General features: G+C 46.7%; 1 protein-coding gene and 1 non-coding gene across 4 annotated transcripts in view; one reads left to right on the top strand and one right to left on the bottom strand.

Annotated features, from left to right (window-relative positions):
* Positions 1 to 4269: 4269 nt before the first annotated feature.
* Positions 4270 to 25057, bottom strand: part of ADCY2 (adenylate cyclase 2) — a 282866-nt gene continuing 262078 nt past the window's right edge. For all 3 annotated transcript variants that reach the window (XM_078602107.1, XM_078602109.1, XM_078602110.1), the window contains exons 17-26: positions 24007 to 24144; positions 22187 to 22303; positions 19839 to 20020; positions 16794 to 16878; positions 13920 to 14078; positions 12841 to 12987; positions 11806 to 11913; positions 10772 to 10886; positions 8853 to 8977; positions 4270 to 7158 (exon numbers count right to left, since the gene is read on the bottom strand). In XM_078602107.1, coding sequence (XP_078458233.1) covers positions 7006 to 7158; positions 8853 to 8977; positions 10772 to 10886; positions 11806 to 11913; positions 12841 to 12987; positions 13920 to 14078; positions 16794 to 16878; positions 19839 to 20020; positions 22187 to 22303; positions 24007 to 24144 — 1329 coding nt within the window. In that variant the 3' untranslated portion in view covers positions 4270 to 7005. The remainder of the gene's footprint in view (positions 7159 to 8852; positions 8978 to 10771; positions 10887 to 11805; positions 11914 to 12840; positions 12988 to 13919; positions 14079 to 16793; positions 16879 to 19838; positions 20021 to 22186; positions 22304 to 24006; positions 24145 to 25057) is intronic.
* LOC144723427 (U6 spliceosomal RNA) lies at positions 13739 to 13845 on the top strand. The gene has a single exon (XR_013586179.1). It is a non-coding gene; the product is annotated as a U6 spliceosomal RNA (small nuclear RNA).

The raw sequence follows: 25057 nt of genomic DNA on the forward strand, positions 1-25057 counted from the left end.
CTCCATCCACAGGCAAATATGTGCCCTGCTCTGCAGGAGCTCTGAATGAATACTTTGTTTGATGCCAAAAGCACATTCTGAGAAAAATAGATGAATGTTTTTTAAGTAAAAAAAGATTTCAGAAATGAGACAACAGTACATGTTTTTTAACAAACACTTTTCTTGAACAAATGAAACTTAGCTATTGATAGATAAAATCAATCTGGCACGACAAATTGAGTCACATTGAATGTCTCATTGCGGCATCATGTTGCAACAATTGCAATAAATAGAAATAGAGTATGTGTGTTGTTTTTTGTTTGCATTCTCACTGCAAGTATTGTGGTTAATGGAGACATGATTCCTTGTAAAATGTTTTTTTTTGTTGTCAGAAAAAAGAGGAAAAAAGCCTATTCTCATAAATCGAAATACTTTTTAAATTAGCGATTATTCAAGAAAGCCCGCAATGAGAGGAGGGGTACTGTATTCTTCGGCCGTTGCCGATCATTGCTACAACTCGGTGGGCTCTCATGAAATTGTCTTTTCCGAGACCAAGGTTCTCTGCAAACCTCCTGGCTACCATCAAAGGTTTGTACACGAAGCCATACAAATATACAAACACAGACATAATTTCAACCGTGATGATGGGTACAAACTTAGTAATCATTGGAAAGATGTTATCAACCACGCAAAAAAGACTTAATTACACTTTTTTGGACCATCTTATCTGACAGGCACTATTTTACTCTACTTTACCGAGTGTTAACATCCCCAGTGTTTAACAGTACTGTCTTCATTGTTCAGCCAGCATTGGTATAAACATGGGCATTTTCGTTCTTTTCTATCATGCGTATCAGGCCTCCCCTCCCCCTCTCTGTCCAATGCGTTGGCGTGTGCAGCAGTAGTTGCTTGCGCACAACCGCGTCCAAGCCGTCGTCCATCCTTTTGGCCCCGCCCCCCTCCCCCTCGCGATGCGTTGTACGTGGCACTCCGTGCCGTCTTTGAGCCCCGCCCCCCTCCCTCCCGATACGTTCCATTCATTGGCTACCACATTCTGATGAGCCCCCCTCCTCTCCTCCCCCCTCAATTTGCTTTTAAGGGATTACATCTTGAATCATTGCCTCACTTGATGCAGCTAATCTGGCTGTGACGGTCCCACCTGATGACGGAGACTTGTGTTGCCTCCGAAGCGTCGTGATTTTTATTTCATTTTATTTTTTTTATTAATTTTGATGTTTTACCTACGTGACTTTACCGGAAAAAACCTAAGAATAGGGTACTGTATTGACATGATTGACAAATTCCCGTTTAAACAGTGCCTCACCTTTGGTAGGAAAGGAAGGTACCAGAGAAACCCTAATGCCAGGAGGTGACATGAGACTTCATTCCCGATCTACTGATTTGGTAAAAATGAAGTTTCATGCAAAATCCATTGTTGAGCGTCCCTCGACTACCTCGGGTGTTTAACAGTGATTGCGACCGGTTGGGTGTGAAATAAAATAAAATGATGGCCTTGGCGAGCACGGCGGTGCGTGCAGGGGCACACGTGCCACACTCCTCTACTTACGAACGAGTTAGGTTTCAGAGGTCTGTTCATAAGTCCAACTTCACTCCTGTTGATTCCAAACATGTTGTACGCCGTGTACACTAAACACGAGGAATGGATTTAAAATCTCCTGTAGATGTAGAGGCCACTACCTCCATCTATGATCGCAGCGGTTGAACTTACGACTCTGTCCGAACAGGTAACTGGACATACAGACAGGTTTGTTCGTATCTCTGAACGTTCGTAAGTCGGGTGTTCATAAGTAGAGGCCTCACTGTAAAGTGGCCAGCAGGTGGGAGGGAGTACACGATGTTGTTGACTTATCTGTATGGATTTTTTTGAGTGTCATGCCTCATGTGTGAATGTTCTTTGCGCACCCACAAAACGCAAACACAAAAAACAGTAAAGAAATGGCTAAAAAATGCAATTAAAAAAGACTCTTGATTTGAAGATTTCGTGACTGCAGGAATCCACACTCTTTGGTTGTTTCGGTAAAGTCACGTACTGTAGTTAGAAATAAAATACAATTATTAAAATTATTTCTAACTACGTGACTTTAACGATAGAACCAAAGAGTAAAGAAGACTCATGAGAAAAGAGTATTGCGAATCAGCTGCGCGTTTCTAGACACGTACATACATAACCCTCGTTATTTTGTACAGAAGACCCCCTTTAAGTTGCTGATTAGAATATTGCAGTCAGCAGCACTGTAGTGTCGTTATCAATGCACTCACAGGCAATGCATTGTCATGAACGACGTCAACCTTCGACCACTCACTCGGGAATTCCACGCTGAGTCACAGAACAGTGGTCAGCCCCGGCTCGAGTTATCGGCAACGTTAACGTCTCACACAGTTGTTCTTCAATAAGACATCATCAGTGTGTTGAGGGCCGCCACACATTTGAAATCATTGTCGGTTTGACAGCACAATGATGGCGGGGGGGGGGGGTGTTTTCACATTTGCGTATTGTCTGGGGGCCCGCACGTCAGGGGCCGCACTAAAGGCCACCAGGGGCCCGACAGTGGCCCCCGATGTAGGACACTGGCCTCATGGTTCGGCAGTTTATTTGGGTGTCGGCGATTGGATTATTAATTCAAGCGTGTAAATGGAAAGAAACCCCATCACAACAGAAACAACAATGCAGGCTGGAAGCGAATAGATACAACGACTCACACAGGCGCGCAGCGCACGTACAAAAGCTCTCAGCCTCATGGCTCTACAGTGGTGATGAGTCCCAATGGGGACGAAATCGCACTCCGTTCCCATTGGAATGGGCATAACATCTCAAGACGCTTTCAGTTGGTGGTCTAAATTATACAAATGGCTCTAGATATTTTGAGATGACGGTTTGGATGTAGCTGTGAGCTGTTGCACCTGCAGTGCTACACACATTTGTGTTGTTAAATCTGATTAGCCGCCATGGTGGCGAGATGTTAACTACCTCGCCTGGTATACAGGAGCTCGTGGGTTCGATCCGACCCTGACGCCTGCTGTAAATTTGGAGTTTGCATGTTTTCTCCGTGGTCGCGATTTTTCTCCGGGTTCTCCAGTTTTTCCCTCCACGTAAAAAAAGTGCTTTTAGAGTATTTGGCTGCTATAAATTTCAACGTGATAAGCCACTTCGTTGAGCTATCATTTGTGGCCAGGTCGCTTCTAAAAAAAATCTGTACAATATAGCTCATTGGGGCCTTACCTGGCGAAATAAAAATTAGTTGAAGTTTAAGTTGCGTTTGATTGCTACCGTTTTTATTTCAACGCCACACACTGATGCCCTTCACAGTCGTTCCATTATACCCGACCTGGCCGCCGATGTCAACGTCGGTCGTTTGTGTCACTCGGCGCATTGGCCATCTTGTCAATCCACTGCTGGATGAAGGCCTCCCCCAGGCCCTGCAGGTCCTGCAGGTTATTTCCCTACACTTCACCACGCTGGCCAGTTCGGTTGATGAGGGTGGACAGAATAGTCCTGTATTCACTGAAGTACAGAACAACACTGGTCCCTGCTACCCACCCACGTATCTCTACAGTCCTATGACTTTATGTTTGTGCATGGTAGTCACCCATCTAAGCACTAGCCAGGCTAAAGCCTGCTTAGCTCATCTGTGCAATTCTAGAATTTCAACGTTGTTTGTATTCGTCACTAATATTCCTGAACAAAAGACAACTTATTACGTCAAATTAGATGTCACTTGGCAAAATAAAGGAAACTGTGAACTTCCACTTGAAAGCCCCAGACTTATATGACAATGTTGGCAGATGTGAAGGCTTAAGCCGTTTAGTAACAACAATATGCATGTGATGATCACTATTCCACACCTCCCAACAATGCGTCCCATTTTTGAAATATGTCCAAATTATGAATTAGTTTTTTTTATTTAGAGGGCACAAGGGTGTTCCACACGGTGTACAATGTTAAGCCTACCGAGTGACTTCAGAAGTAGTTCTGCGACGTCATTTTCTACGGGCCGTTCCCTGGTGTGATGCGATGCTCTGTTGATTGTGCGAATTCCAAATGAAACAGTTGTTTTGTGATGTAATACCAAGAGAATAAAATGGAATATAACTGGTGATAAAAGTACTAATATTTGTGTGCATACCTCATCAGCATCACAAGAACACGTCTGTGCAGTCAATCATAGAATACCAATGAGCACGGGTGGTACAACTGCGAACATAGTAAACCAATGCGCATGTGCCTTGTTCTACAGTGTCCGAGAGCACTCACTACAACGTATAAATCTATTACCAACATCTAAAACACAGGTGGTTACATTGTTTATTCCAATGCCATGAACGCCCGCTTAGATTCCGCACTTACGCCCGCTTTTGAACGCCACATGGTATGTTATGTACATAATCACCCACGCGATGCTCGTTTCACGCAGCTTTTACGCATACCGCAAATGCAGGTAGGCAACTCCCGCCTCTCAGGTCGTACACAGCCCAGTCCCGTCTCTCCCCGTCGCATAAATCCATGCCGTTCACTCGCGATGTGATCAACGAGCATCGCCGTCGGACACACTCTGTTCAAGGGACCAGCAATGGAAAGACTGACCGTGAGGCTACAGAACTACATTTTTACTAATCCCTGGCCTGCAGGTTTATTTTCTCCTCGTTTCACACGGACGTTACTTTAGTGCTGCGAAATTAACTGGGGTCATGATAAACAGGACGGTGAAAATGTGCGCGCGTCGTCGAGGCTTCAGCACACCTGGATGAACATCGGTTTGCATTTGCAGCCGGTGGTGTGTTGACTCCTGCTGCAAGAGCCGCTCTCTCGTGTCCCGGGTTTCGGAAGCGATTTTGACACGAACGGATGCTCAGTCTTTGTGATTAGCTTTCGGGTTCATGATTTCACAATAACGCAGCTTTTGAAATGCATCAACAGGTTTGCACAATACATTTACATGAATGATATTCCAATGCAATGGGATACACTCTGCATTGTTTGTAGACCACTGTCAGTTCTGCGAGGGCTACATATGTCACTGCAATCACTTCAAATTCTATGCGGCACTAAAGCATGATAGCCTGTGAGCCCAGAGCAGCTTATTTCACCTGATGTGGCATAACTTTACTGGTTTAAATTTGTTTACGTGGCCAATAACAGTGAATTATGCGATAACCACCTGAAATTAGAGGGCTTAGCAATTCATCCACTCTCATTATCCGTATAAAATAAATCTGTACGACTAAAGTTTTGCTACCTTGGGTGGCACCAATTGCTGCTCGGGTCCACAGACTCTAAATCGTGCAGAAAATGCAGGCGATGTGCATCCAGGTGTTCTCAGGCAGCATCTTCCACAATCAAAACACAAGACAACGCAGAGATGCCCGGTATAGCCTGAACAGACTTTTGAGGCGAATGCTGTTAGCGAGCACCTATGAAGGCCGGCACGACACACAAGCGCGTGGGTAGCCAGCACCATGCCCGGCCGCCTTTGTCTTTCTAGTTACGATGTTTAAACAACGCACCAGGTACTCATTTTAGGCTGAGTAGACCTAGGGGAGGCCCAGGACCAGTTCAGATAATTGTCACTGGTGTTGGCTGTGAACGGGAATCAAACTAGGATCACTGGGTTTAGAGCTCAGCGCGCTAACCGCTGCACTGCCGCTCCCCAAACAAAACACGCGCAAGCGCGCACAAGACACGATTATTGTATACGCACGGGCGAGTTATGCATGAAATCTCACGACACATTATGAATCAATAACTTATTCTTAGTGCATCAAACATGATACTGTACACTCTAACTGTGATCAAAGGACAAAATAAGAAAGCAAAGAATACAACTCTAACATCGCTTCAATACAGCAGCTGGCGGTTTGGCAAACACTTTCCTGCGCGAATTCCTCAAATACGCCGGTTCGAAATGCGCAAAAAAAACTTGTGCGGCAGTGAAGCAAGTTCCTTTTCAGTCGCAATGTTCTTCATCTTAAACGCTCAGTGGATTTAAAAACGAAAGAAAAGAAGGTCGTGAATAAAACAATGAGACTCATGTCACAATTGAACTTCTGTTGAACGGCCAAAGCAGCTGTTTACACCTTTTTTTTTCGGGGACACAAAACCGTGGATCGCGCCACCCCTCCTGATTTTGAGTCGACCGTCATCGGGTCACGGAGAGGCAACTTTCCACCAAAGGAGTTTCTCAGAGCATTCTCTTTTTTATATTTAGCCGCCCATGTCATAAAAAGTTCAAGTCCAGATTATCAGCTTTAATAAAACAGAAAAGGTACCTTTAAAAAAAGGCTTTGTTAGAAATTGCATACAAACTATTACTCGTTAAGTGTATGGGCATGGTCTTGGATTTATGCACTACAGCTCATCATCCCCCTGGACTTGATGAAGTGAGTACCACTTTGTTGCATATCAACAGTGGTTTTCCTATGCTTCTCTTATCGAGAGACATGCCCCAGCCATAGGAATGTCGAATTTCTACAACTGCCTTTGGGGGCCACCGATGTAGATCTGCACCTGCCCAACGTTCATTTGAGTGGGGGAGACACTTTGATAAAAACTTTCTGTAGAATCAGACAATTCTTCGTTTGCAACTTGGAGCACCTCCATCAGTCCCAGGACTGCTTTTTTAGAGGCTAATGAGGAGAAAGATCCAGTTCATTTCACTGCCACAGAGAGGTCAGATGTAATCACCTAATGAGACTACACGAACCTGCTGGGGGCTTGGAGCAGGCGGGTGCTGGTGTTGCAGTCATCTGTCCACACACCTCTTCGTCGGCAATCTTTGCAGGGACATGGATGCAATATACGACGGATCAGCACGTCAGACAAAAACGCTTGTTCACGGATGCCTGGAGGAGAACAAACCCTTGAGCGCGACCGCATTCGTTCCGCTCGCCGAAGACAGAGGGAGGCAAGAGTGGCGCAAGCACTTTAACCCCTCAGTTCAGACGCTGCTAAATTATCGCGAAGCCTGTCCGACTCGCTGGGTCCACAGTGTGGAGTGCTGACGAGGGGACTCAGCAGATGACGTTGCCTTGCGAGAGCGAGCGAGTCATCTCCGTGACGACAAAGAAGGTCTTGAGCTCTCCCTTGCCCTTCACCTTGATCATGCCGCGGCACTGGCAGTTGTAGCCGAGCGTCTGCAGGATGTCGCTCGTCTCCTCCGTGACCTGCACGCGCGCGCGCAACACGCGCCGCGGCGACGCGGGGGAAACGGGTTCAAGCGGGGTGGTGACGCGCGAGCCGAGACGTACGCATTGCTCACGCCGCTGCAAAGTATCAGAATCAGAAAAATTAATTTATACCGGAGGAAATCCGATGAGCTACAAAGCTTGTTTTTTCACAGATGTGCAGGAGTGGTGGGTAAGAACATTATAATAAACAATACAAAAACACGATCGGCGTGCAAAGTATAGGGAGACTGTGGCCTCACGAGATTGCTGTGGCGGCAGGGGCGATGCTGCCACTGGAATGTAAACTGCATAGACCACTGCCAATGGAATTACATCACTAGCCCTGACGTTGCCACTGGAGACGGGCACTGCTGTCAGTGCATGTGCCAGCATGTGGAGCTCGCACGAGAAATACATTGTTGCAACGCTCTTCCACACTACGCACTGAGATTTCACACCTCCGATTAGCACGGTTGGCTACCTACGGTGCGAAAGAAGTTCAACATACATACATTAAGCCCTGTTGGCTTGGAACTCAGAACATTTCTCGTGAGCCTTTAACCTTTTTTTCTAATGGGCTAAATAAAAAAAAGAATTGCGAGTAAACATTTGCCAATGTTATTGAGGTTTCTCAATGCTTTTTTGGGGAGCGACATTTTCATTCTTTATCAATCTGTTTGGCTATTGCACGCCTGGAATTACATTTGAGGAGGCAGAAAGAGGAACGCGTGGATTCGAGATTTAATAACATCATTAAAAACGTTGCAGAAAGATGGACTTGGGCGAGACGTCGCCTAGAAGAAGGGATGATAGCTGATGGTCAAGAACAGAGGTGGAGTGGCAGCCAAGCAACGGGACGCATCGGAGACAACGTCCACCAATGGGGACCTTTTTACCAGAATAAAAAAATTATGGAAAAAGAAGAATAGGCTTTAACCCTTACTGGCAACAAACAAAGGAGGTGTTAAGATGTTCAATCATCAAATAGACGTATCATTGCAAGGCATAACATCTGCATTAGCCACACATACTCGTGGCAAAACATGCAACAAACCAGTGTTAGACTATATAATGGCAAAAGGCGAACAGGACAAAGGCAATGCACGTATCAAAACATGAATAGCTCGGGATGAGCAATTATATATTTTATCAGAGCATGTTTTTTCCACAAATGTTAGGAATTATTAAATCAGCTCCTGTGTAGGTACTCGTATTCCCTGCCACTTTCCGCCCCTCACCCCTCCGCTCCTTCCCGCCCCTCCCCTGCTACGTGTGCCCTCTGTTACGGTCACTCATTGTGTGCCCTCTGTTACGGTCACTCATTGTGTGCCCTCTGTTACGGTCACTCATTGTGTGCCCTCTGTTACGGTCACTCATTGTGTGCCCTCTGTTACGGTCACTCATTGTGTGCCCTCTGTTACGGTCACTCATTCCTCAGCCGTCGGACTGCCCCTTGCCACCTAAAATGTCCGTTACCGCTGTTTAAACTCCGTAAAGTGCCTTCAGCTGAGGCACTCTATATAAATCTAAAATAAGGTGAGATAAGGTTGCATCGCAGAACTGTGAGAGATGGCGACTACTTTGGAAGAGGCCTTCTTCTAGGAGCGGATTGATCATGGTTGATGATGACGATGATGAGTAATGAGGTCAGGGATCATTACTCTGCCTCCCAACAGGCCCCTCGAGCAAACCTGAATCTTCCCAAGAACCCCCGTGCTGTCCATACGGCTGGACACGTTGACTGAGTTGCCCCAGATGTCATACTGTGGCTTCTGTGCACCAATGACCCCAGCGATGACAGGGCCGTGGTTGATTCCTGAGAAGGATAACGCACAGGGCACACGGCGCCAGCATGAGATACATCGCAAACCAAACAAAAAAACAAATAGCCCGTATCTTGCAGCTGCATACCTGGGCTATGTGTTTCCAGGCTGTGTTGCAAGAAGTTTGAACTGTCATTTGTGGCTAAGAGAGATTATCAGGCATTGTCTGGAAAGACAAGGTGACCAATCCTCGTCTGCTGATGTAGACGTAGAGCAACAACTGCAATGTCACATTCAGGTGGCCAAGCCAGCAGCGAAGTGAATCGCTGCGATGTCTCCTACGTATTTGTGGATCGAGCATTGCATCATTATACATTGTACGGTCCTGTTCTGGATGACCAAACTCGCACCCTGCAGAGTTTTTAATTTTCCATTTGTGCATTAGATATCCGCATCTGCCATGGTTTGTGCAGTGGATGCAGTTTAGGGTGCACCATGAGTTTCGTGGAAGATCAAAACCAGGGATCTTCTGTGTTGGGTCTTTCAAAGACAAATCTAAGTCGTTGTTTTGAATTGGATGAACATGTGGTATGTAATAGGATACAGTCGAGCCAGACTCGCGCATAGGCAACACTAGTCACTTCCCAAGGAGTGGAATGCCCAGCGTTATGCCCTTTTTCACCTGACGTCCCCAAAGATTTGGAATTAAACCCTTTGGTACTTCACATGATTTATCCTCGCTGCTCTCACCCTAAGTCAGTGTTCTTTCTTGACAGAGTTGTGTGTGTGGAGCATAATTGGTTGTGAGCTCTAAAGAACGAAGACTTACATGTTTATCGACATGTATTAATAATGATGATGATTCCAACTTTGTAACGTACCTCACAGTGTTCGCTCACTCTCGGACGAGCCAGAGAGTGACCCAAAAGTCACGAGGAACCACAGATTAGCGGGAATGGCATCCCCAGGGTGTTTCAAAAAGATGAACCACATTTCAAAGCAGTATACAGGGTGTTTTAAAAGATGGACGCAATTTAAAAGCAGTATATTTCACGATGGCAAAATGTTACAACTACACAAAAAGTTACAAACGGTTTAATGAGTAATCAAGTTTTACTGACCATTTTATAAATGCTCTATGTGCCCTCCAACTGCTGTACGGACAACATCGAGACGATAGTTGAATTCGTCCCAAACGCCTCTCTTCTCACGTTTTCCTCTGAGGTGCGTGGTCGCCCTGTGCTCTTCCCCTTACATCAACAGCCTGTTTCCTAAAATTGCCGGTACCAACGATGAATGCTCTTTGACATTGGCGGATCAATGCCAAAGCGCCGTTGAAAAATGCACGCTGCACCGCAATTACGGATTCAGTCTTGCTGAACTGCAGAACGCCAAACGCCCCTTGTGTGTTGCGGGGTCACCATCTTGCGAACGACTGAGGCTAGAGGCTGTTTGTGCGCTGGGAGAGGCATCGAGCCGTAATCATTTGAAACTCTATACCCCGCCCTTTCAAGTGGTAAGAGTTTCATTCATGGGTGGTTCGTGGTTGCAGAGATATAGCGACTTCAAATTGGGTCCATTTTTTTAAACACCCTGTATAATCCTCTAAGCTATGAGGTCCTCCATAAATTAAGATGTTATCGGCCAAATAAGGTGTTTCTAGATTGACTGGATTGTCCTATGACTTACGGAGTGTGGCCATTGAATGGAGTTGAATGAGGCTACGATTGGCACGGTTATCTATGTATGATGAAAAAAGGTTCAGCATTCGTAAATACACATATGATTTGTGGGCTGAAGTGGTCAAGGGAAGAGGCGAGTGAGTGGGGACTGGGAGGATGTCGCACCAACTCGCAGTCGGAAGTTGTTGAACGAGTGTTTGTTGATGACGTCCAGTTTCCCCATGAGAGCCATGGCAAACTCCACCATGATCCCGATGTGCGCGTACTGCCGCTCTGGCTCCTAGACACAGGGAAAAGCACGCACATTAGACGAGCACGCACACACGCACACACACAACAAACACAAAGACCCCCCCCATGTGTAGCCTACATACACTGTTGGGGCAAGTCCTGTCAGCGAGCACCTATGAAGGCCGGCACGGCACACGAGAGGGCGGTGTGACCAACACCACGCCCGGTCTCACACTCATTTAAGGCTGTGTTGACCTAGGGGAAGCCCAGGACAGGTTCAGATATCCCAATGATGTGCCAAGGCCCAAACCAGGGTCATTGAATCTATAGCACGGTGCACTTACCACTATAATAAAACCCAAATACCCACATATACTGTATATGTATGTATCCTCTATACACTTTAAACACATCTGTAAGAGTTGTTTTTTGGGTCAGATCACAGAAGTAAAATGTGTTCCTCCACCCGACACGACTAATTCATGAAACTTTACACGTGAACATGTCGTTGAACTTCTTCGTTAGCAACGAACTGAACACAAAAAGCAGTTTAAAAGAAACGAGTTTCCAATTTTGATTTTTTTAAAAACGTACTAATAACTGCTTCAGCACCACCGGTGTGCGGGAGAGCAATCTTATGACACTTAACGATTGGGGTGCTGTACCCATTTGTTAAACCTCGGTCACGTGACAACTTCATTCATTCTCCATGTCAGTTGGAGGAGGATGTGACGACACGCATTTTCACTCCCGCGACCTGACCCACGACCTCAACCACGAACCACGTCCACCGTGTATGTATGTATGTATGTTTAACTTCTTTAGAACCGCGTCGTACTCCGACTTTGAACGCCCCCCTCCTTGTGCCACAAACCTCTGCGACAAGCAGGCAACGCGCCCATTGCTCGGCCGTGTCGACAAGCCCGGAGATCTGCTGCCGTAGCCAGAACATATAAAAAAGTACTCGCCTGCCCATTCTCTTGCCCCACCGCAGCATTGAGCCCAGTGGCAGCCATGTAAGTGCTGCCTATCGTCTTGATCTTCTCTACGCCGCTGAACTTGGGCTTGGACAGAAGCTGCAAGAGAGGACGTAAATAGTTATAAAGCGGGTCACACTTGGAACCAGCGAACACAAAATCGCCCGCGTACATCGCTCAGCGGTGTTAGGTAATTGATTTTGTCTCGGACAAGATATCTATGGAGCTTCGATTAAAAGGGACTCAGCGGGGCGGAGGTGGCTAAGCACGTGATGTATGTATCACAACCACACTCATTATGCTGAGTGTGGTGGTGAGCGTGGTGGTCAGGTGCCACGGTGGCTAGATGTTAACTGCCTCGCCTGGTTTATAGGAGGTCGTGGGTTTGATCCCAACCCTGTTGCCTGTATATTTGGAGTATATTTGGAGTATACATGGTCCATACCGTGGTCGCATAGATTTTTCCCTCCACATTTAAAAACATGCGTTTCGAGTATTTGGCTGTGATAAATCTCCACATAAGCCATTTCGTTGACTTATCATTTGTGGCCAGGCCGCTTCTGAAAAATAGCTACGATATAGCACAGTGGGCTGTACCTAGCAAAATAAAAATAGGAGAGAATAGAAAAATGTAGAGGTTTGCTTGGAACCTGGAAAATTGTTTTTTTATGGAGACCATCCCGTGCCGTGTCAGTCATGGGGATGTTAGTCATGCTTCGGCATGGTGAAAGGGGCGCGGATAACCAATTTTAGATATCACTCACCAACGGTTTTCACCATGGCCAGGGAATCTAAGTCAGGTCAGTGCCCTATATTCTGCACCACCACCCCAAATACTTACGATCAAATTTCAATTGGTTTGACCGCCATTTCTAAAGTAATGTTTGCCTCTTGAACGTACCGGTCAGCCGCACGTGCTAACGTGGCGTTGTGCACCCGCCTATTCAGCCGCACTTGGGACGTGATTGTTAAATGCATGACTGAGATTCGACCACAGCTCTGTTAGGAGGTGCGGTGAGAACGGACCTCGTCAAAGTCGGCTATGATTTCGTTGAGGAGACGTAGGCACTCCAGGCCCTCTTTGTTGACGTCCGACTCCTGGTAGAACTCTTTGAAGTCGGGGATGGAGGCGAACATCACGCAGACGCACTCGTACGACTGGTGGTAGAGGTCCTGTCGTAGCAGAGCAGACGCACCGCCATTGCCTGCTCGTTAGGTGCGAACTTACATACGAGGTATGCACCGACTGCTGAAGCGTGCATTCACATACTCCGTCAACACCTGGGTGGTCCTCACCTCCATTGGCACTCTAGAGAGGTAGTTGTGGACATTCCACATTACCATGGTGTTGATTCGTAGACGTAAAATTATGTATAGAATAATGATGATCCAGATTAATTTGATGATCATGGCTAATTGGTGGAATAAGTTGATTCATTGCACGATAATAATTCGATGGCATTGATTTATACATGGTTGACTTTTACAGGCATATGATGATAATGATGTTGGATAAATGAGGGTTTGATCGTGACAAATATAAAATGATGTAATAGTTTGGTGCCACGGTGGTGAGGTGTTAACTACCTCGCCTGGTATACAGGAGGTCGTGGGTTTGATCTCGACCCTGACGCCTGTACATTTGGAGTTTGCATGTTCTGCCTGTGGATTTTTCTCGGGGTCCTCCAATGTTTCCCTCCACATTTAGAATCAACATCACGCGTTTAGAGTATTTGGCTGCTATACATTTCCACAAGCTAAGCCACTTCGTTGAGCTATCATTTGTAGCCAGGTCGCTTCTGAAAAAGATTTATATACCTCAGTGGGCCTTACCTGGTAAAATAAAGATTGTTTATATAGATAACTGTTTGGTGATCAGGGGATGGTGATAACAATGATGCCGAGTTAAACTTGGTAAGGAATTGTACTTGCTCAGGTAGTACAAATACCAAAATTGGAATGACACAGAGAATATGAGCATGGCCCCCGCGCAAGGATGCAAGACAAATTCGTGAAGCGTTCCATAACAACAACAAAAAACATGCTCAGGAATCGAACTCATGGCCCCGGGGTCTGCTCCACCCAAGATGCCACCCACGCATCACCTCGTTCTTGCGGTGGTGGGTGAGGAAGTGCTCTGCCACGTGCGCCGGCAGGACGTTCTCCAGGAGAACTCGGTTCAGGTTCTCCATCGTCTCGATCTCCTCGCGCTCCTTCTTGAACTTCTGCTTCCACAGGAAGTCGAGCCGGCAGTAGTACTCGTTCTGGAGGGGATTGGGGCCGCGTGGAGCGTTCACAGGCAAGCGCGAACCAACAACACGTCTCACCGCTGCTGAAACATTCCTTGACCCCCACCCAAATTCTACAAACCTATGGCAGGTGGCTGGGTTTTCCTGTGAAGCGGTGCTCACTTTGTGCGCTGTTGAGTCTCACCCAAAACCAGGATTCGAATTTGGAAATATCAGGTTGCCAGTCGAGCTCTCTAACCATGGACAGCATGATCATTTCACAAGTGAGAGGTTAAACTACATTACCAGAGGGGGTGAGGGGGGAAAGTGGGGGGGGGGGGAGGGCCCATGAGGGGTGGGGGAGTGGGCAGGGGTTAGGCTGAGATGACTCTGCAGATGTGATAATCTATGATATATTTTTAATAATCTATCTACAATACATTTGTAATGTACTGATGTTATTTTAGTGGTAAATATTAAATGTTCATAGATTTTACCATTTTAATTAACTATATTGGCTTTTACATCACTTTCCTATCTTGTTTCAGTCACGAATGACTGCAATAAACATATTTTATTATGTTTTTTCACTTTGTTGAACCAAAAATATACCAGCCTTTGTGACTTAAAAATGTCTGGTTTCAGTGTAATTCCCCTGCGGGAGAATGCAGCTTCCCAAATGTGGATCGGAGGTCATTTGAAGGGAGCTCAGACGTTGTTCTTCGATAGATGCTTACATGGGCCAACCTTCCACATGGCGAGATGCAAGAGTTTCCAATGAATATTGTTTCATCTCATTATCTCATGCCAATGGCAACATTTAGAATCAATTTAGGAAAACGAAAATCGACTTTGCAAGCAGATTATTGTGCATTTCGACAAGAGTTAATATTGTCAAACATGGCAATACATTCACTCGATATATCATGCATCCTGCTGCTTTAGTACTTAAAATAATCACATTCAACGTGTTACGTGAGAAGCAAAAACCAAACAAAATATGGACCGTATAGTTAAACCTCTGTAGTGTGTTCTCCTTCAACAGAGGAGAAATATCAAAACGATCCCAATGCTCTCCTGAAGCCCTCTCATGGCTGGTAGACCTCGACGTTGGCATTGAACTCCTACACATATTCCTGCTGCCATACGCAACAACGCAATAGCGAGAAGCAGGAGGCCTAGATTTGAACCCAGGACCTCAGCGGCGACGGCTCCGTTCCCTGACGACGTAAGAACTGTCCGAGCCACTCAACCACATCTCATCCAAGCAACGATCCCTCGCTGAATCCCCATGGTCCTGCAGACGATTGCCCTGCTCCAGCTGCCACGTAACAGGGATTTGACAGGCGTGGCTCACCAGGGTCCCAGCTTTGGCCCTCGGCTCATTATCGTCATCACAGTGAGCGGCGAGAAAATGTTTGAAGAAAAAATGAAAGAATAGGCGTTAACCTTTCTGGCAATAAAACAAGAGTTGTGTTAAGATGTTCAAACACAAAATGAATACCTATTGCAAAGCATCGAGTCTGTATTAACCACACGTACTTGCGGAAAAAACATGCAAAGAAACATGCTCTGATAATGTATGCGTTGTGTTTGAAACTGATTGGCCTACAACAGAGACAGCCTTCCTTATGGCCTAGTTTCAACATTGTTAGACCGGAGAATGCCAAAAGGCGAATAGTGCAAAGGCAAGAAAAGTATCAAATGTATTAATAGCTTGGGTTGAGCATAGATAGAATATTGGAAGTCGTATTTCTGTGGCCTTCCTCAAGAGATTTAAACATTTTGCCATGGGGTCTCTGATGCAATTTAAAGCCCTGTCCATCAGGTCCGCTTAATTTTCCACCACTGTGCCTGAACTTTGTGACCCCAATTGCCTCTCGGGAGCACGTCACGAATGACGCGTGATGAGGGGAGAGATGGAATCAAAATAATCGCGATGGGTTTATTGATTCATTGAGCCGTGCAAATGGATGGATCAGGAGAGCAATTGTGCGACGTGTGAAATTCAATGCAATGAAATAACCCGATCAGATGAAGAAATACTTTACATGCAATTGGAATGATACCATGAATGTAGAATTGTGTTTTTATTTTCCTCTTTAAAAAATCGGACGAATAAATTTTAATTAATCACTGTTACCTTAATCATTTATGCTGTCTCATTTATTTCACTCGTTTTTTAGCAACGTACAAAAACAATGTCAACATTGAGTCGACCTCATAACTTCCCAAACTTCATGTTAGATTTATCTTCCCACCACGGTGCAGGCTTCCATCATATATGTTTACAACTTTTCTCACTTTAAGAAAGATAAATGAGTTTTGTTTCTCCGAATCATATTTCAAATCTGCAATGTCAGGAAAGAAAGCAATATGCATTTGGAACTCATGCAGCAAGCAATGCATCGCCTTGCATGATAGAACTAGTTCTGGAACCCTAAACTTGGTCTTTTATCCACACTACGCAGCACACATTTATATATCGGAATCTGTATTTATCCTGGATAAATCCGATGAACCATGAAGCTCTTTTTTCGCAAATGTCCAGTATTATGAATGAATCACAAAGAATATTCATTGCATAGCAGTCGAACTTCCGCTTCATGCGATGTTGTTGCCTCTCCTATGCTGCCCCCACGATATGGAACGCCCTTCTCCCCCAGCCATGCAATGCGTAACCCGCCTTTCTGCATATGAGCAAAGACGGAAGGCGAACGTGGGGAAAGGTGGACGGTGGAAATTAAGTACCTGTCTAGCGAGCACCAGCAACGTGAAGAAGAACACGATGAGCCAGATGGAGCCCATCACTTTGACGTCTTTGAGAACGCCAGGCCTGGAGCACAAGCAAGGAGCAGTGAGGGTAGCAGTGAGGGGTGATGCATGAACCTCCATTGTTCCATGACCGTACACTCATTACACACAAAGTGCTTGCCACAAATCAACCACAATATCTTGCAGCTCTCGTCAAGGAGCATAAACCATCACACAAACTCTGGTCACCATCGCAGCAGCAGCAGCTTTTTGGCTAATCATCGAACAAAGATGGTCACCTGCATTGCGCGCTTTCAGATGCACTTCTGCGGCTGTCTGGCATGCTCTTCCTTCCGTTATTCGGAAGCCAATGGAGCTCTGCATTTTTAAATAAAGATTGAAAACGAATTTCTTTCAAACTGCTTTTTGTGTCTAGTTTGTTGTCCTTCCCCCACACGTCCGATTAGCATGGTTGTCTACGTACGGTGCGAAATAAATTCAACATACACACGTACAATCGGGTGCAATGCCATCACGTTGTCAAGAAACAACGTCAATCTACGGGACTTGCAGCTGCACTCCAAACTTGCCTCTGGAAGTTAAGAACAAAACTGGAAACGTAATCTCTCACACGCTGGCTTGCAGATAAATGAAGGCGTGCCACCAATAGCGAGTTCACGTTCCCCTCCATGCGCCGGGCTCCGGAGACGAACACCGAGCAGCTGACAGCAAAATGCTGTGATGTAGGAAGCCGAGCGACCTTCAGTGGCGGCTGTGATGACACTAGAGGGTGCTATGGCGCTCTACCTCAAAAGTCATCAGGCTGCAACTATAAATATGTTTTTCTCATGAACAAAGCTGACAGCCTATGTGTGTTGAACCTCTTTCGCACCGTACGTAGCCAACCGCGCTAATCGGAGGCGCGATTTGCACTGTTGGCTACGCATCGTAAGCCTATGATACAGACCTTATGGTAAAACGAATTAAATAAATCACGGCCCTTTGTATATCCACTTCTCAATGTAGGCCTCCCCATGCCCTATCAGCCACGGGGTTCTTACACCAAACTTTTCACCACACTGGTCAGTCAGTGCAGGATGCTGTGTCGAGAAAATAAGAGTCGATTTTAGTTTTTGTTGGGGTTGCGTGGGGGGAGGGGGCGTGATGGATGTCAGGAAGATTGCGGACAACAGAGTCATGGCATACATCAGAGCATAAACACAGCTGGGATGCGACTGCCCAGTTGGCAGCGGCAACTCTTCTGCGATAACAGAAAGCAGAGGAGAGTGCCAAGGCAGATAACACCACGATTTGGCACAGCGGAGGTAGCAGGTGGTGCATCTTTCCGTCACTCCAGCGCCTTAACCCACAACACCTGGGTCTGTCCTGTGATCTCCTGCCAGCGAGTACCCACCATCTCTGGCATGGCCTCAAAGTAAAACCGTGCCTGCCACGTGCACCAAGGGTGATGTCTCTCCCCCCGCCCCCCACTTATTGCAGCCGTACTGATGGGGGAATGGGAAAAGTTAGAGTGGAAGAGCAACGAAGCAAGATACAGCATCAGACGTGTAGCAATGATACGCGGCTGCACGTTGCAATGTCTAGAGGAGGGGAACTGTTGCCGTGGTGTTACCCAACTGGTTACCAAACTGGAATTTCAAAACACAGAGGTTGCCGGTCGAATTTGATTTTCCAGCGCGGCATTTAAAACGACGGAGGGAGTTTGTCAAATCTTCCACACCGCCTCTGTCTTCCCGGCAGTACAAATGGGTTCACCACCATTATACGAATCAGGTCACGGGGAGTGGGGAAGGGGTGGTGGGGGGGGGTTAAGTGTGGGTACTCGCACCTCTTCCAACATGTCTAGTTATGTGGAAGAGTAGACCAAATACCCTCGAGACTTTGCTGTAAGTGTAGGCCCTTCCACAAGCAGTGAACCTCATGCATGCTTACAACTGTGTTGCCCGTTCACCTCTGCAGGTCTTGCATCGTTGCATTTGTTCCCTGTCTCGAGACTAGTGGAATTCAAGATCGTGCTGGTTGTATTTTAGGGCTTGCGCGGCGCTAGCTCGACCCCATTCAATCTTGTGCCCCCTTCAAGTTCTTCAAGATCTACCGATGGTTTCCTTCGCGACGAACCTCGATCTCGGCTGAGCTGTGGGGGTGATCGGCCATTCGCTGTGATTCCCCTCCCCAGTCGTCAGTTGTGGAACTCTATACTACTGGCGTGCCCCCCCCTCCCCCTTCTCCCCCATACCACGTCTTATTCAAACAGCGGCTTCGTTCCTCTGCCAAGCCCGGTTCCTTCTCTCCTACGCACGACGCCTTGAGGACTTTTAGCGAAAAGGCATCGAATCAGTGCAAACGATTTGTGACCGCGTCGTAGATCACCCCCACAGGCCCACTAATGAGGCCGTGTGGACTTTGGACGATTGGTAAAACGGCAGGCCACCTGCTCAGGTGTGCCATCTGATATAATCGCATTGTTCCTCGGCCTTGTTTTTGTTTTAAAATTGAACCATAGGGGGCTCTAGGCAGGCAGGAGAGCAGTGGGTTCGGATGGTAGAGTGAGATGAGATGATACTGAAGATGGAAATGTTGGGTTCAACGTTACAGATGAGGCCCCCCCCCCACCAACGATTTCGCGTAGACATCTGTGAGCTTTACGGCTCATCGGATTCAGGCAGTATAAATACAGGGTGCTTCAAAAAATATTTAACGCTTATATGGGACTATCATTTTTAATGGAAAAAGAATGGATAATGCACAGCAACATGATAAGAAATGTATGTTAATAGCTTTAAAAAGTCAAAGAGTCTCCACTTGATCGCTAACATTGTCAACACATTCCTGGAATCTTCTACAGGTGTTCTCCAGAGCCCAGAGGAGGCACATTCCCTGTGTTACTGTTGCAAATTCTCCGAAGTGTTAACATTTTTTTAAAGCACGCTGTTTTCTGATTCTGTGATGATGCAGCAACGTTGTCCCGCGCGCCCCTGCGAGTGCGTGAGCTTGCGTGTGCGCAAGCGAGCGAGCGCTGACCGCACGAGGCTGGGGTGGTAGAGCGCCTCGGTGTAGGCGTCGAACACGCCGTCGTGCGTGTGCAGCAGGATGACGTTGTAGCCCACGACGGCGGCGAGCAGCGTCAGCACCTTGAGCTCGTGGTTGACGCGCAGGAACACGGAGCACGACACCAGGCCCAGGATGCAGCTGTACAGGAAGTACTGAGCACGCGAAGGGATGGGGAGCGGCAAAGCGACGAGTCGTTGCTTGAGTTACTTCTTGTCGCTAGCCCACCGGCGGTCGCTCACCTCCTTGTCACTCTTCTATCGCTACTGCTGCGGTTGCTGCTTCCGTTAACGTCACTTATCGAGTCCTCCGCTCGTGTCATGATTCGGTCCACCTGAGAATTTCAACCGTGTATATGCGTGTTGAACTTCTTTCGCACCATACGTAGCCAACCGTGCTAATCAGAGGTGGGAACCGTGTTCAACCAGCAACCACAGCACTGCAGATCACAACCTGCCTCTTTCTGTTTCCTCCCTTGCAGTGTATCCACGTTGTCTCTTTTTCCCATGTTCTCACAGACTTGCTCCAATTCAAGAAATTCGCAAACATTTATCTACCACAACTTTATACAGTGCTGCTTGTTGCTGGCCGCTTGCCGTGTTGTGTCTTTGGGCCTGTGCTCGGCAACTTTGATTTAAAAACAGACGCTATTACACAGCCCTACAAGGGTGGCAACTGTGAAATCTGGAGCAAACGCGTTTTCAGTGTGTAAGAGGAAGACGTGCAATAAACAAACAGTTTTTACTTGACATCGTATTGACCGTTATGTACGGTGAGAGGGCTAAGACAGGATACATCCCTTCGAAAGGATGGTGACGGATGGACGAGGCTGGTGTTGGAATCGCAGTCAAAAGAGGGAGCATGCCTGAGAGGAACACCATCGTGGAGATGGTTGCGATGAGATCGAACTAAATGGATTGCGACATTGCAAGACGGCGAGGAATGGCGATGTCAGAGGGTTGTTTGTATGTATGTTGAACTTCTTTCGGACCGTACGTAGCTAAGCGTGCTAATCGGAAGTGCGACTACGGCTAAAGATGTATCCATGAATGTGGCATCGGTGTTTGGCACAGCTGATGAGTGTCGGTATTTGAGTTGCACGTATTTCGTTCCTCACCACCTCACCACAGAACACATTCCCACTGAAGATATTTTGACGTCTTCGGTGGAAGCGTCCGGTGCTGGAGGGTAAGCCCCCCCACCCCCCTGGATTATTAAATGGGTGTTAATGCTTAAAACCCCGCTATTTGAATAATTACTAAATGACAGTTCTGTTCCGCGCTCTCTCGCCAAATGATTCTGCCAATCATGTCCAGTTAACGCCGACGGTTTGAGGCCTATATTCTTGGTTCTTTCGGTAAAGTCACGCAGAAGGGAAATAATACGATAATACAAATTAATGAGGACTGCGAGAGAGGGGTGTGACGAGAGTGTATTGAATCCCCACTTCATTTTATTTTTCAAAAATTGAGGAGCAGTAATCTTTCATGAAATGAAATGAAGTGGCAGCGTTGGCTCAGGATCTGAATGTGCATCACGACACTGGAGACTGGGGGGGGGGTTAAGTCCGGGATTCCGATCAGGGTTATGATAACAGCAGATGCTTAAGTGATGGCCGGTCACGAGGAATAACAAAGTGCTCCTGTGCGACTATATTTATATTGCACATGTACCCACGTGTATCACTCCACTGCTGGATGAGGGTCTCCCCATGCCATGTGGGTCGCGGGGGCTATTTGACCATACTTCACCACAACACGTGCGAGGGGGAAACACTCTATCCCATACAGACAGAGCAGGTGGAGTCCACATTTTGCTGTACTATCTTCTCCTGGAGAGCCAGGACATGGACACATCCTCGACGCTGATGGGAAGGGAGTTTCGCGACATTCGCATGATCCAACAACCCTCACCTCCGCAGTGCAGGATTACAGGGCGAGATGTTAACTACCGTGCCTGGTATACAGGAGGTCGTGGGTTCGATCCCGACCCTGACCCCTGTCTATTTGGAGGTTGCATGTTCTCCCCGTGGTTGTGTGGATTTTCTCCGGGTCCTCCAGTTATTCCCTCCACATTTAGAATCAACATCACGCGTTTAGAGTATATGGCTGCTATAAATTCCCACATGATAGGCTATTTCACTGGGCTATCATTTCTGAAAAAGAGCTATTTAGCTTTTTAAAAAGAGCTATTTAGCTCTTTTTCAGAACCTGGTAAAATAAAAATTAGTTTAAATAGCTTAGTTTACAGCCCATCTCTTCCCTTTGCCCGCGCCGATTGCGCCATGTGATGCAACGCGTGGGGTTGTGTGAGGAGCCCACCGGCAGGTAGAAGTGTTCCCTAGCGCTGCTCACGCTCGTGAAGCCGCTGTCGTTGGCGCTGGAGCTGTTGTCGGTGAAGTTCTGCCAGGTGGGAGACTCCACGGCCGGAGAGAAAAACTGCCAAACGGACAACGGCGCCAATCGCGTTACACGGGACTACTCGGAACCCATCCAACATGAAGGCGGCAGCGTGTGAGAGATACGTTGCCAGTTTTGTGCTTAATTTTCAGTGGCAAGTTTGGCTCAATATTTTTAGGCTTCGTCCATGACGGAGCACGGAGACAGCCAGACATGAAAAGCGAGGGGGGGAGGTGAACAGGGATGCATTTGTATTGGGGGGTCCCCTGAGTAAGGGGCCCCCCAGAAAGTTACAAGCAGATATATTTAGTCTAATTGACTAATTAATGTACTCATATTGTTTATATACACTCCACATTATTGTCATTTACATTAAGGAAAATGGCGACACATTAATGATACAATGCAAACTGAACCAATTGCAATGGTGAAAGAGTGGAGTACATGGCGATGTAATTGTGTTTCATATCTCAGCTACCCTTTTATTACAACTATAATGAGCCAGGAATGTCTGTTTGTATGTAACGCCCGTGACGTCACTCCACATGCCGCACCCCCAGTTATTAATATTCATGAACGGGTGGATTTTTACACTCGCGCAGAAGGTCGAGCGTAAATATTTTTTTTCCGCAAATTTGTTTTAAGTTTGACGTTTCTTTCTTGAATGTGAATCTAATAAATAATTCTACGCCGGAACAAAGTGGATTTGGTGTCTTTATGTATTTCTTCAGCACTTGAGACAAAAGGTAAGTCTAATTTATGCTTCTACATTTTGGTAAAATAGACATTTCTCGGTGATTATCCAGATATTGTATCGATTTCCAATTTATTTCAACCCCAGTGACTGAAAGCAGAAGATAATAAAGTATCAGAGCAGTGAATTTGAACAAATTGAAGGTCGGTTATATACAGTGCTACAGTGAACTGCAGTGAGGTGTTTTATGACTTCGTTTTGTGCCAGATTCACTGCTATTAATACAAACTGCAGTTCCACCTGGCCAGATTGCCACAATGAGACTACTCATATATTTATTCACAAAGATCCCCGTATAGCCTTAACAGAGTGTTGGGGCAAATACTGTTCGGCACTGTGGCACACAAGAGGGTGGGTAGCCATCACCATACCCGGCCGCTTTTCACATCCCGAGTGGTGATGTTTAAACAATTCACCAGATACTCATTTGAGGTTCAGTCGACATAGGGTAGGCCCAGGACTGGTTTAGATTATCGTCACAGGTGTTGGCCGTCAGCGGAAATCAAACTCGGGTCGCCAAGTTTGTAGCGCAGTGAGCTAACGACTACACTTCCACTCCACGCAATATATGTATATACAGACACACACAGCTTACCCTAAGTGTATCCGTACAAATATTAAATGTTGGTGCAGTAGCACCATGCTATGAACCCAGCGACCTGAGTTCGATACCAGGCCATGGCTAACATCAGTAGCGAGTAATATCAGAACTGATGCTTGGCTCGATACCTTCACCAACTGGCACTGACCAGGATGATGAAGTACAACCAAACAACCGCTGTGACTGACACCCCTTTGGGAGGCCTTCATCAGTGGACTTACAAAGGGATGCAAACTATTATTTTCACTACACTAATACCCTGACGGAAACGCACTTAACGCGCACACACGTTCACGCGCGCAACGCAACAACGGCACGGGCTTGGGCTCTGCTAAAAAATCGTGTCTATTCCCTCGACGGCCCCAGGAGCCCCTCCGGCAGACCCACCATGTTGAAGACGGCCATTGTGAGGATACTGCCCATGGTAACCATGGTGAGGGCCAGGCGCAGCCAGGGCTTCTCCTCCACCGTCGCCGACACGGAGAGCATCCACGTGAGCGACGGCGACGCCTTGCGGCTGCACTGCTGCTCCGGGGCGGCACCGCAAGAGCGACAGTTGGGTTACATTTTTGCTGTTCAGAATCAGAAATCGAAGTGTTTGTTTACACCGGGGGAATCTGATGAGACATGAAGCTCTTTTCACAGATGTTCACGGCAATTCTACAGCGCCAGGGTCTCGCGAGGTGCTTGCATGTTTCAAAGACGGGTATAGCCTGTCCGTCGGGAACGGATATCGCTATGTGTTTTTTCCAAATTGAGTAACTTTGTGAGTGTGCATATTGCAGACCGTGATGCCGGCACACATGGCCTACCTTCTTTTTATAGTAATGTAACGGGATCTTAACAGCATCCACCATTAAGGGGACAGCACGAAGTAGTATATCTTGTTATCATTAATACGCCTGCAGTATTATTCAGGGTGGCCAATGGGTTTGCATGGCGAACCTCTGCAACAAGCGGCGAATGCGCTACCACGGGGCCACGGGCCGTGCAAACAGTGGCTGTAACCCATCAACACCCATGGAGCGGAGGTTACCCTTTCTCCTCTGCTGCCCTCAGTCTTCAACCACCCTTTCCCCCCTGACGACTGTCTGCACCCTCAGTTGAACTCCGGATAATTTCTGCACATGAAGCTGCCACTGTAGGTTCTGGATTTGAATATGGATTTAACTGACGTCCATTTAAACTGTGTTGTCAAGTATAATAATGATCATAATTTAGATTCACAATAGCATCTTCATACTATAAGCATCTTCAGATGCTGTACGGGAAGAGCTATTTATTTCAAATAATGTGGACAAAAACCAAAAATAATATAAACTAGCCACAGTAACCGAGAACACAACAGTAAAACACAATGAAGTTCAGTCCACATTACGTACAATATGAAGCCAAAACACAGCTATCCGACCGGTCATATTCAAAACACATTCCTGTA

This window comes from Lampetra planeri, chromosome 17 (assembly GCF_965212315.1).
Source record: "Lampetra planeri chromosome 17, kcLamPlan1.2.h2, whole genome shotgun sequence".
Classification (NCBI taxonomy): Eukaryota; Metazoa; Chordata; class Hyperoartia; order Petromyzontiformes; family Petromyzontidae; genus Lampetra; species Lampetra planeri.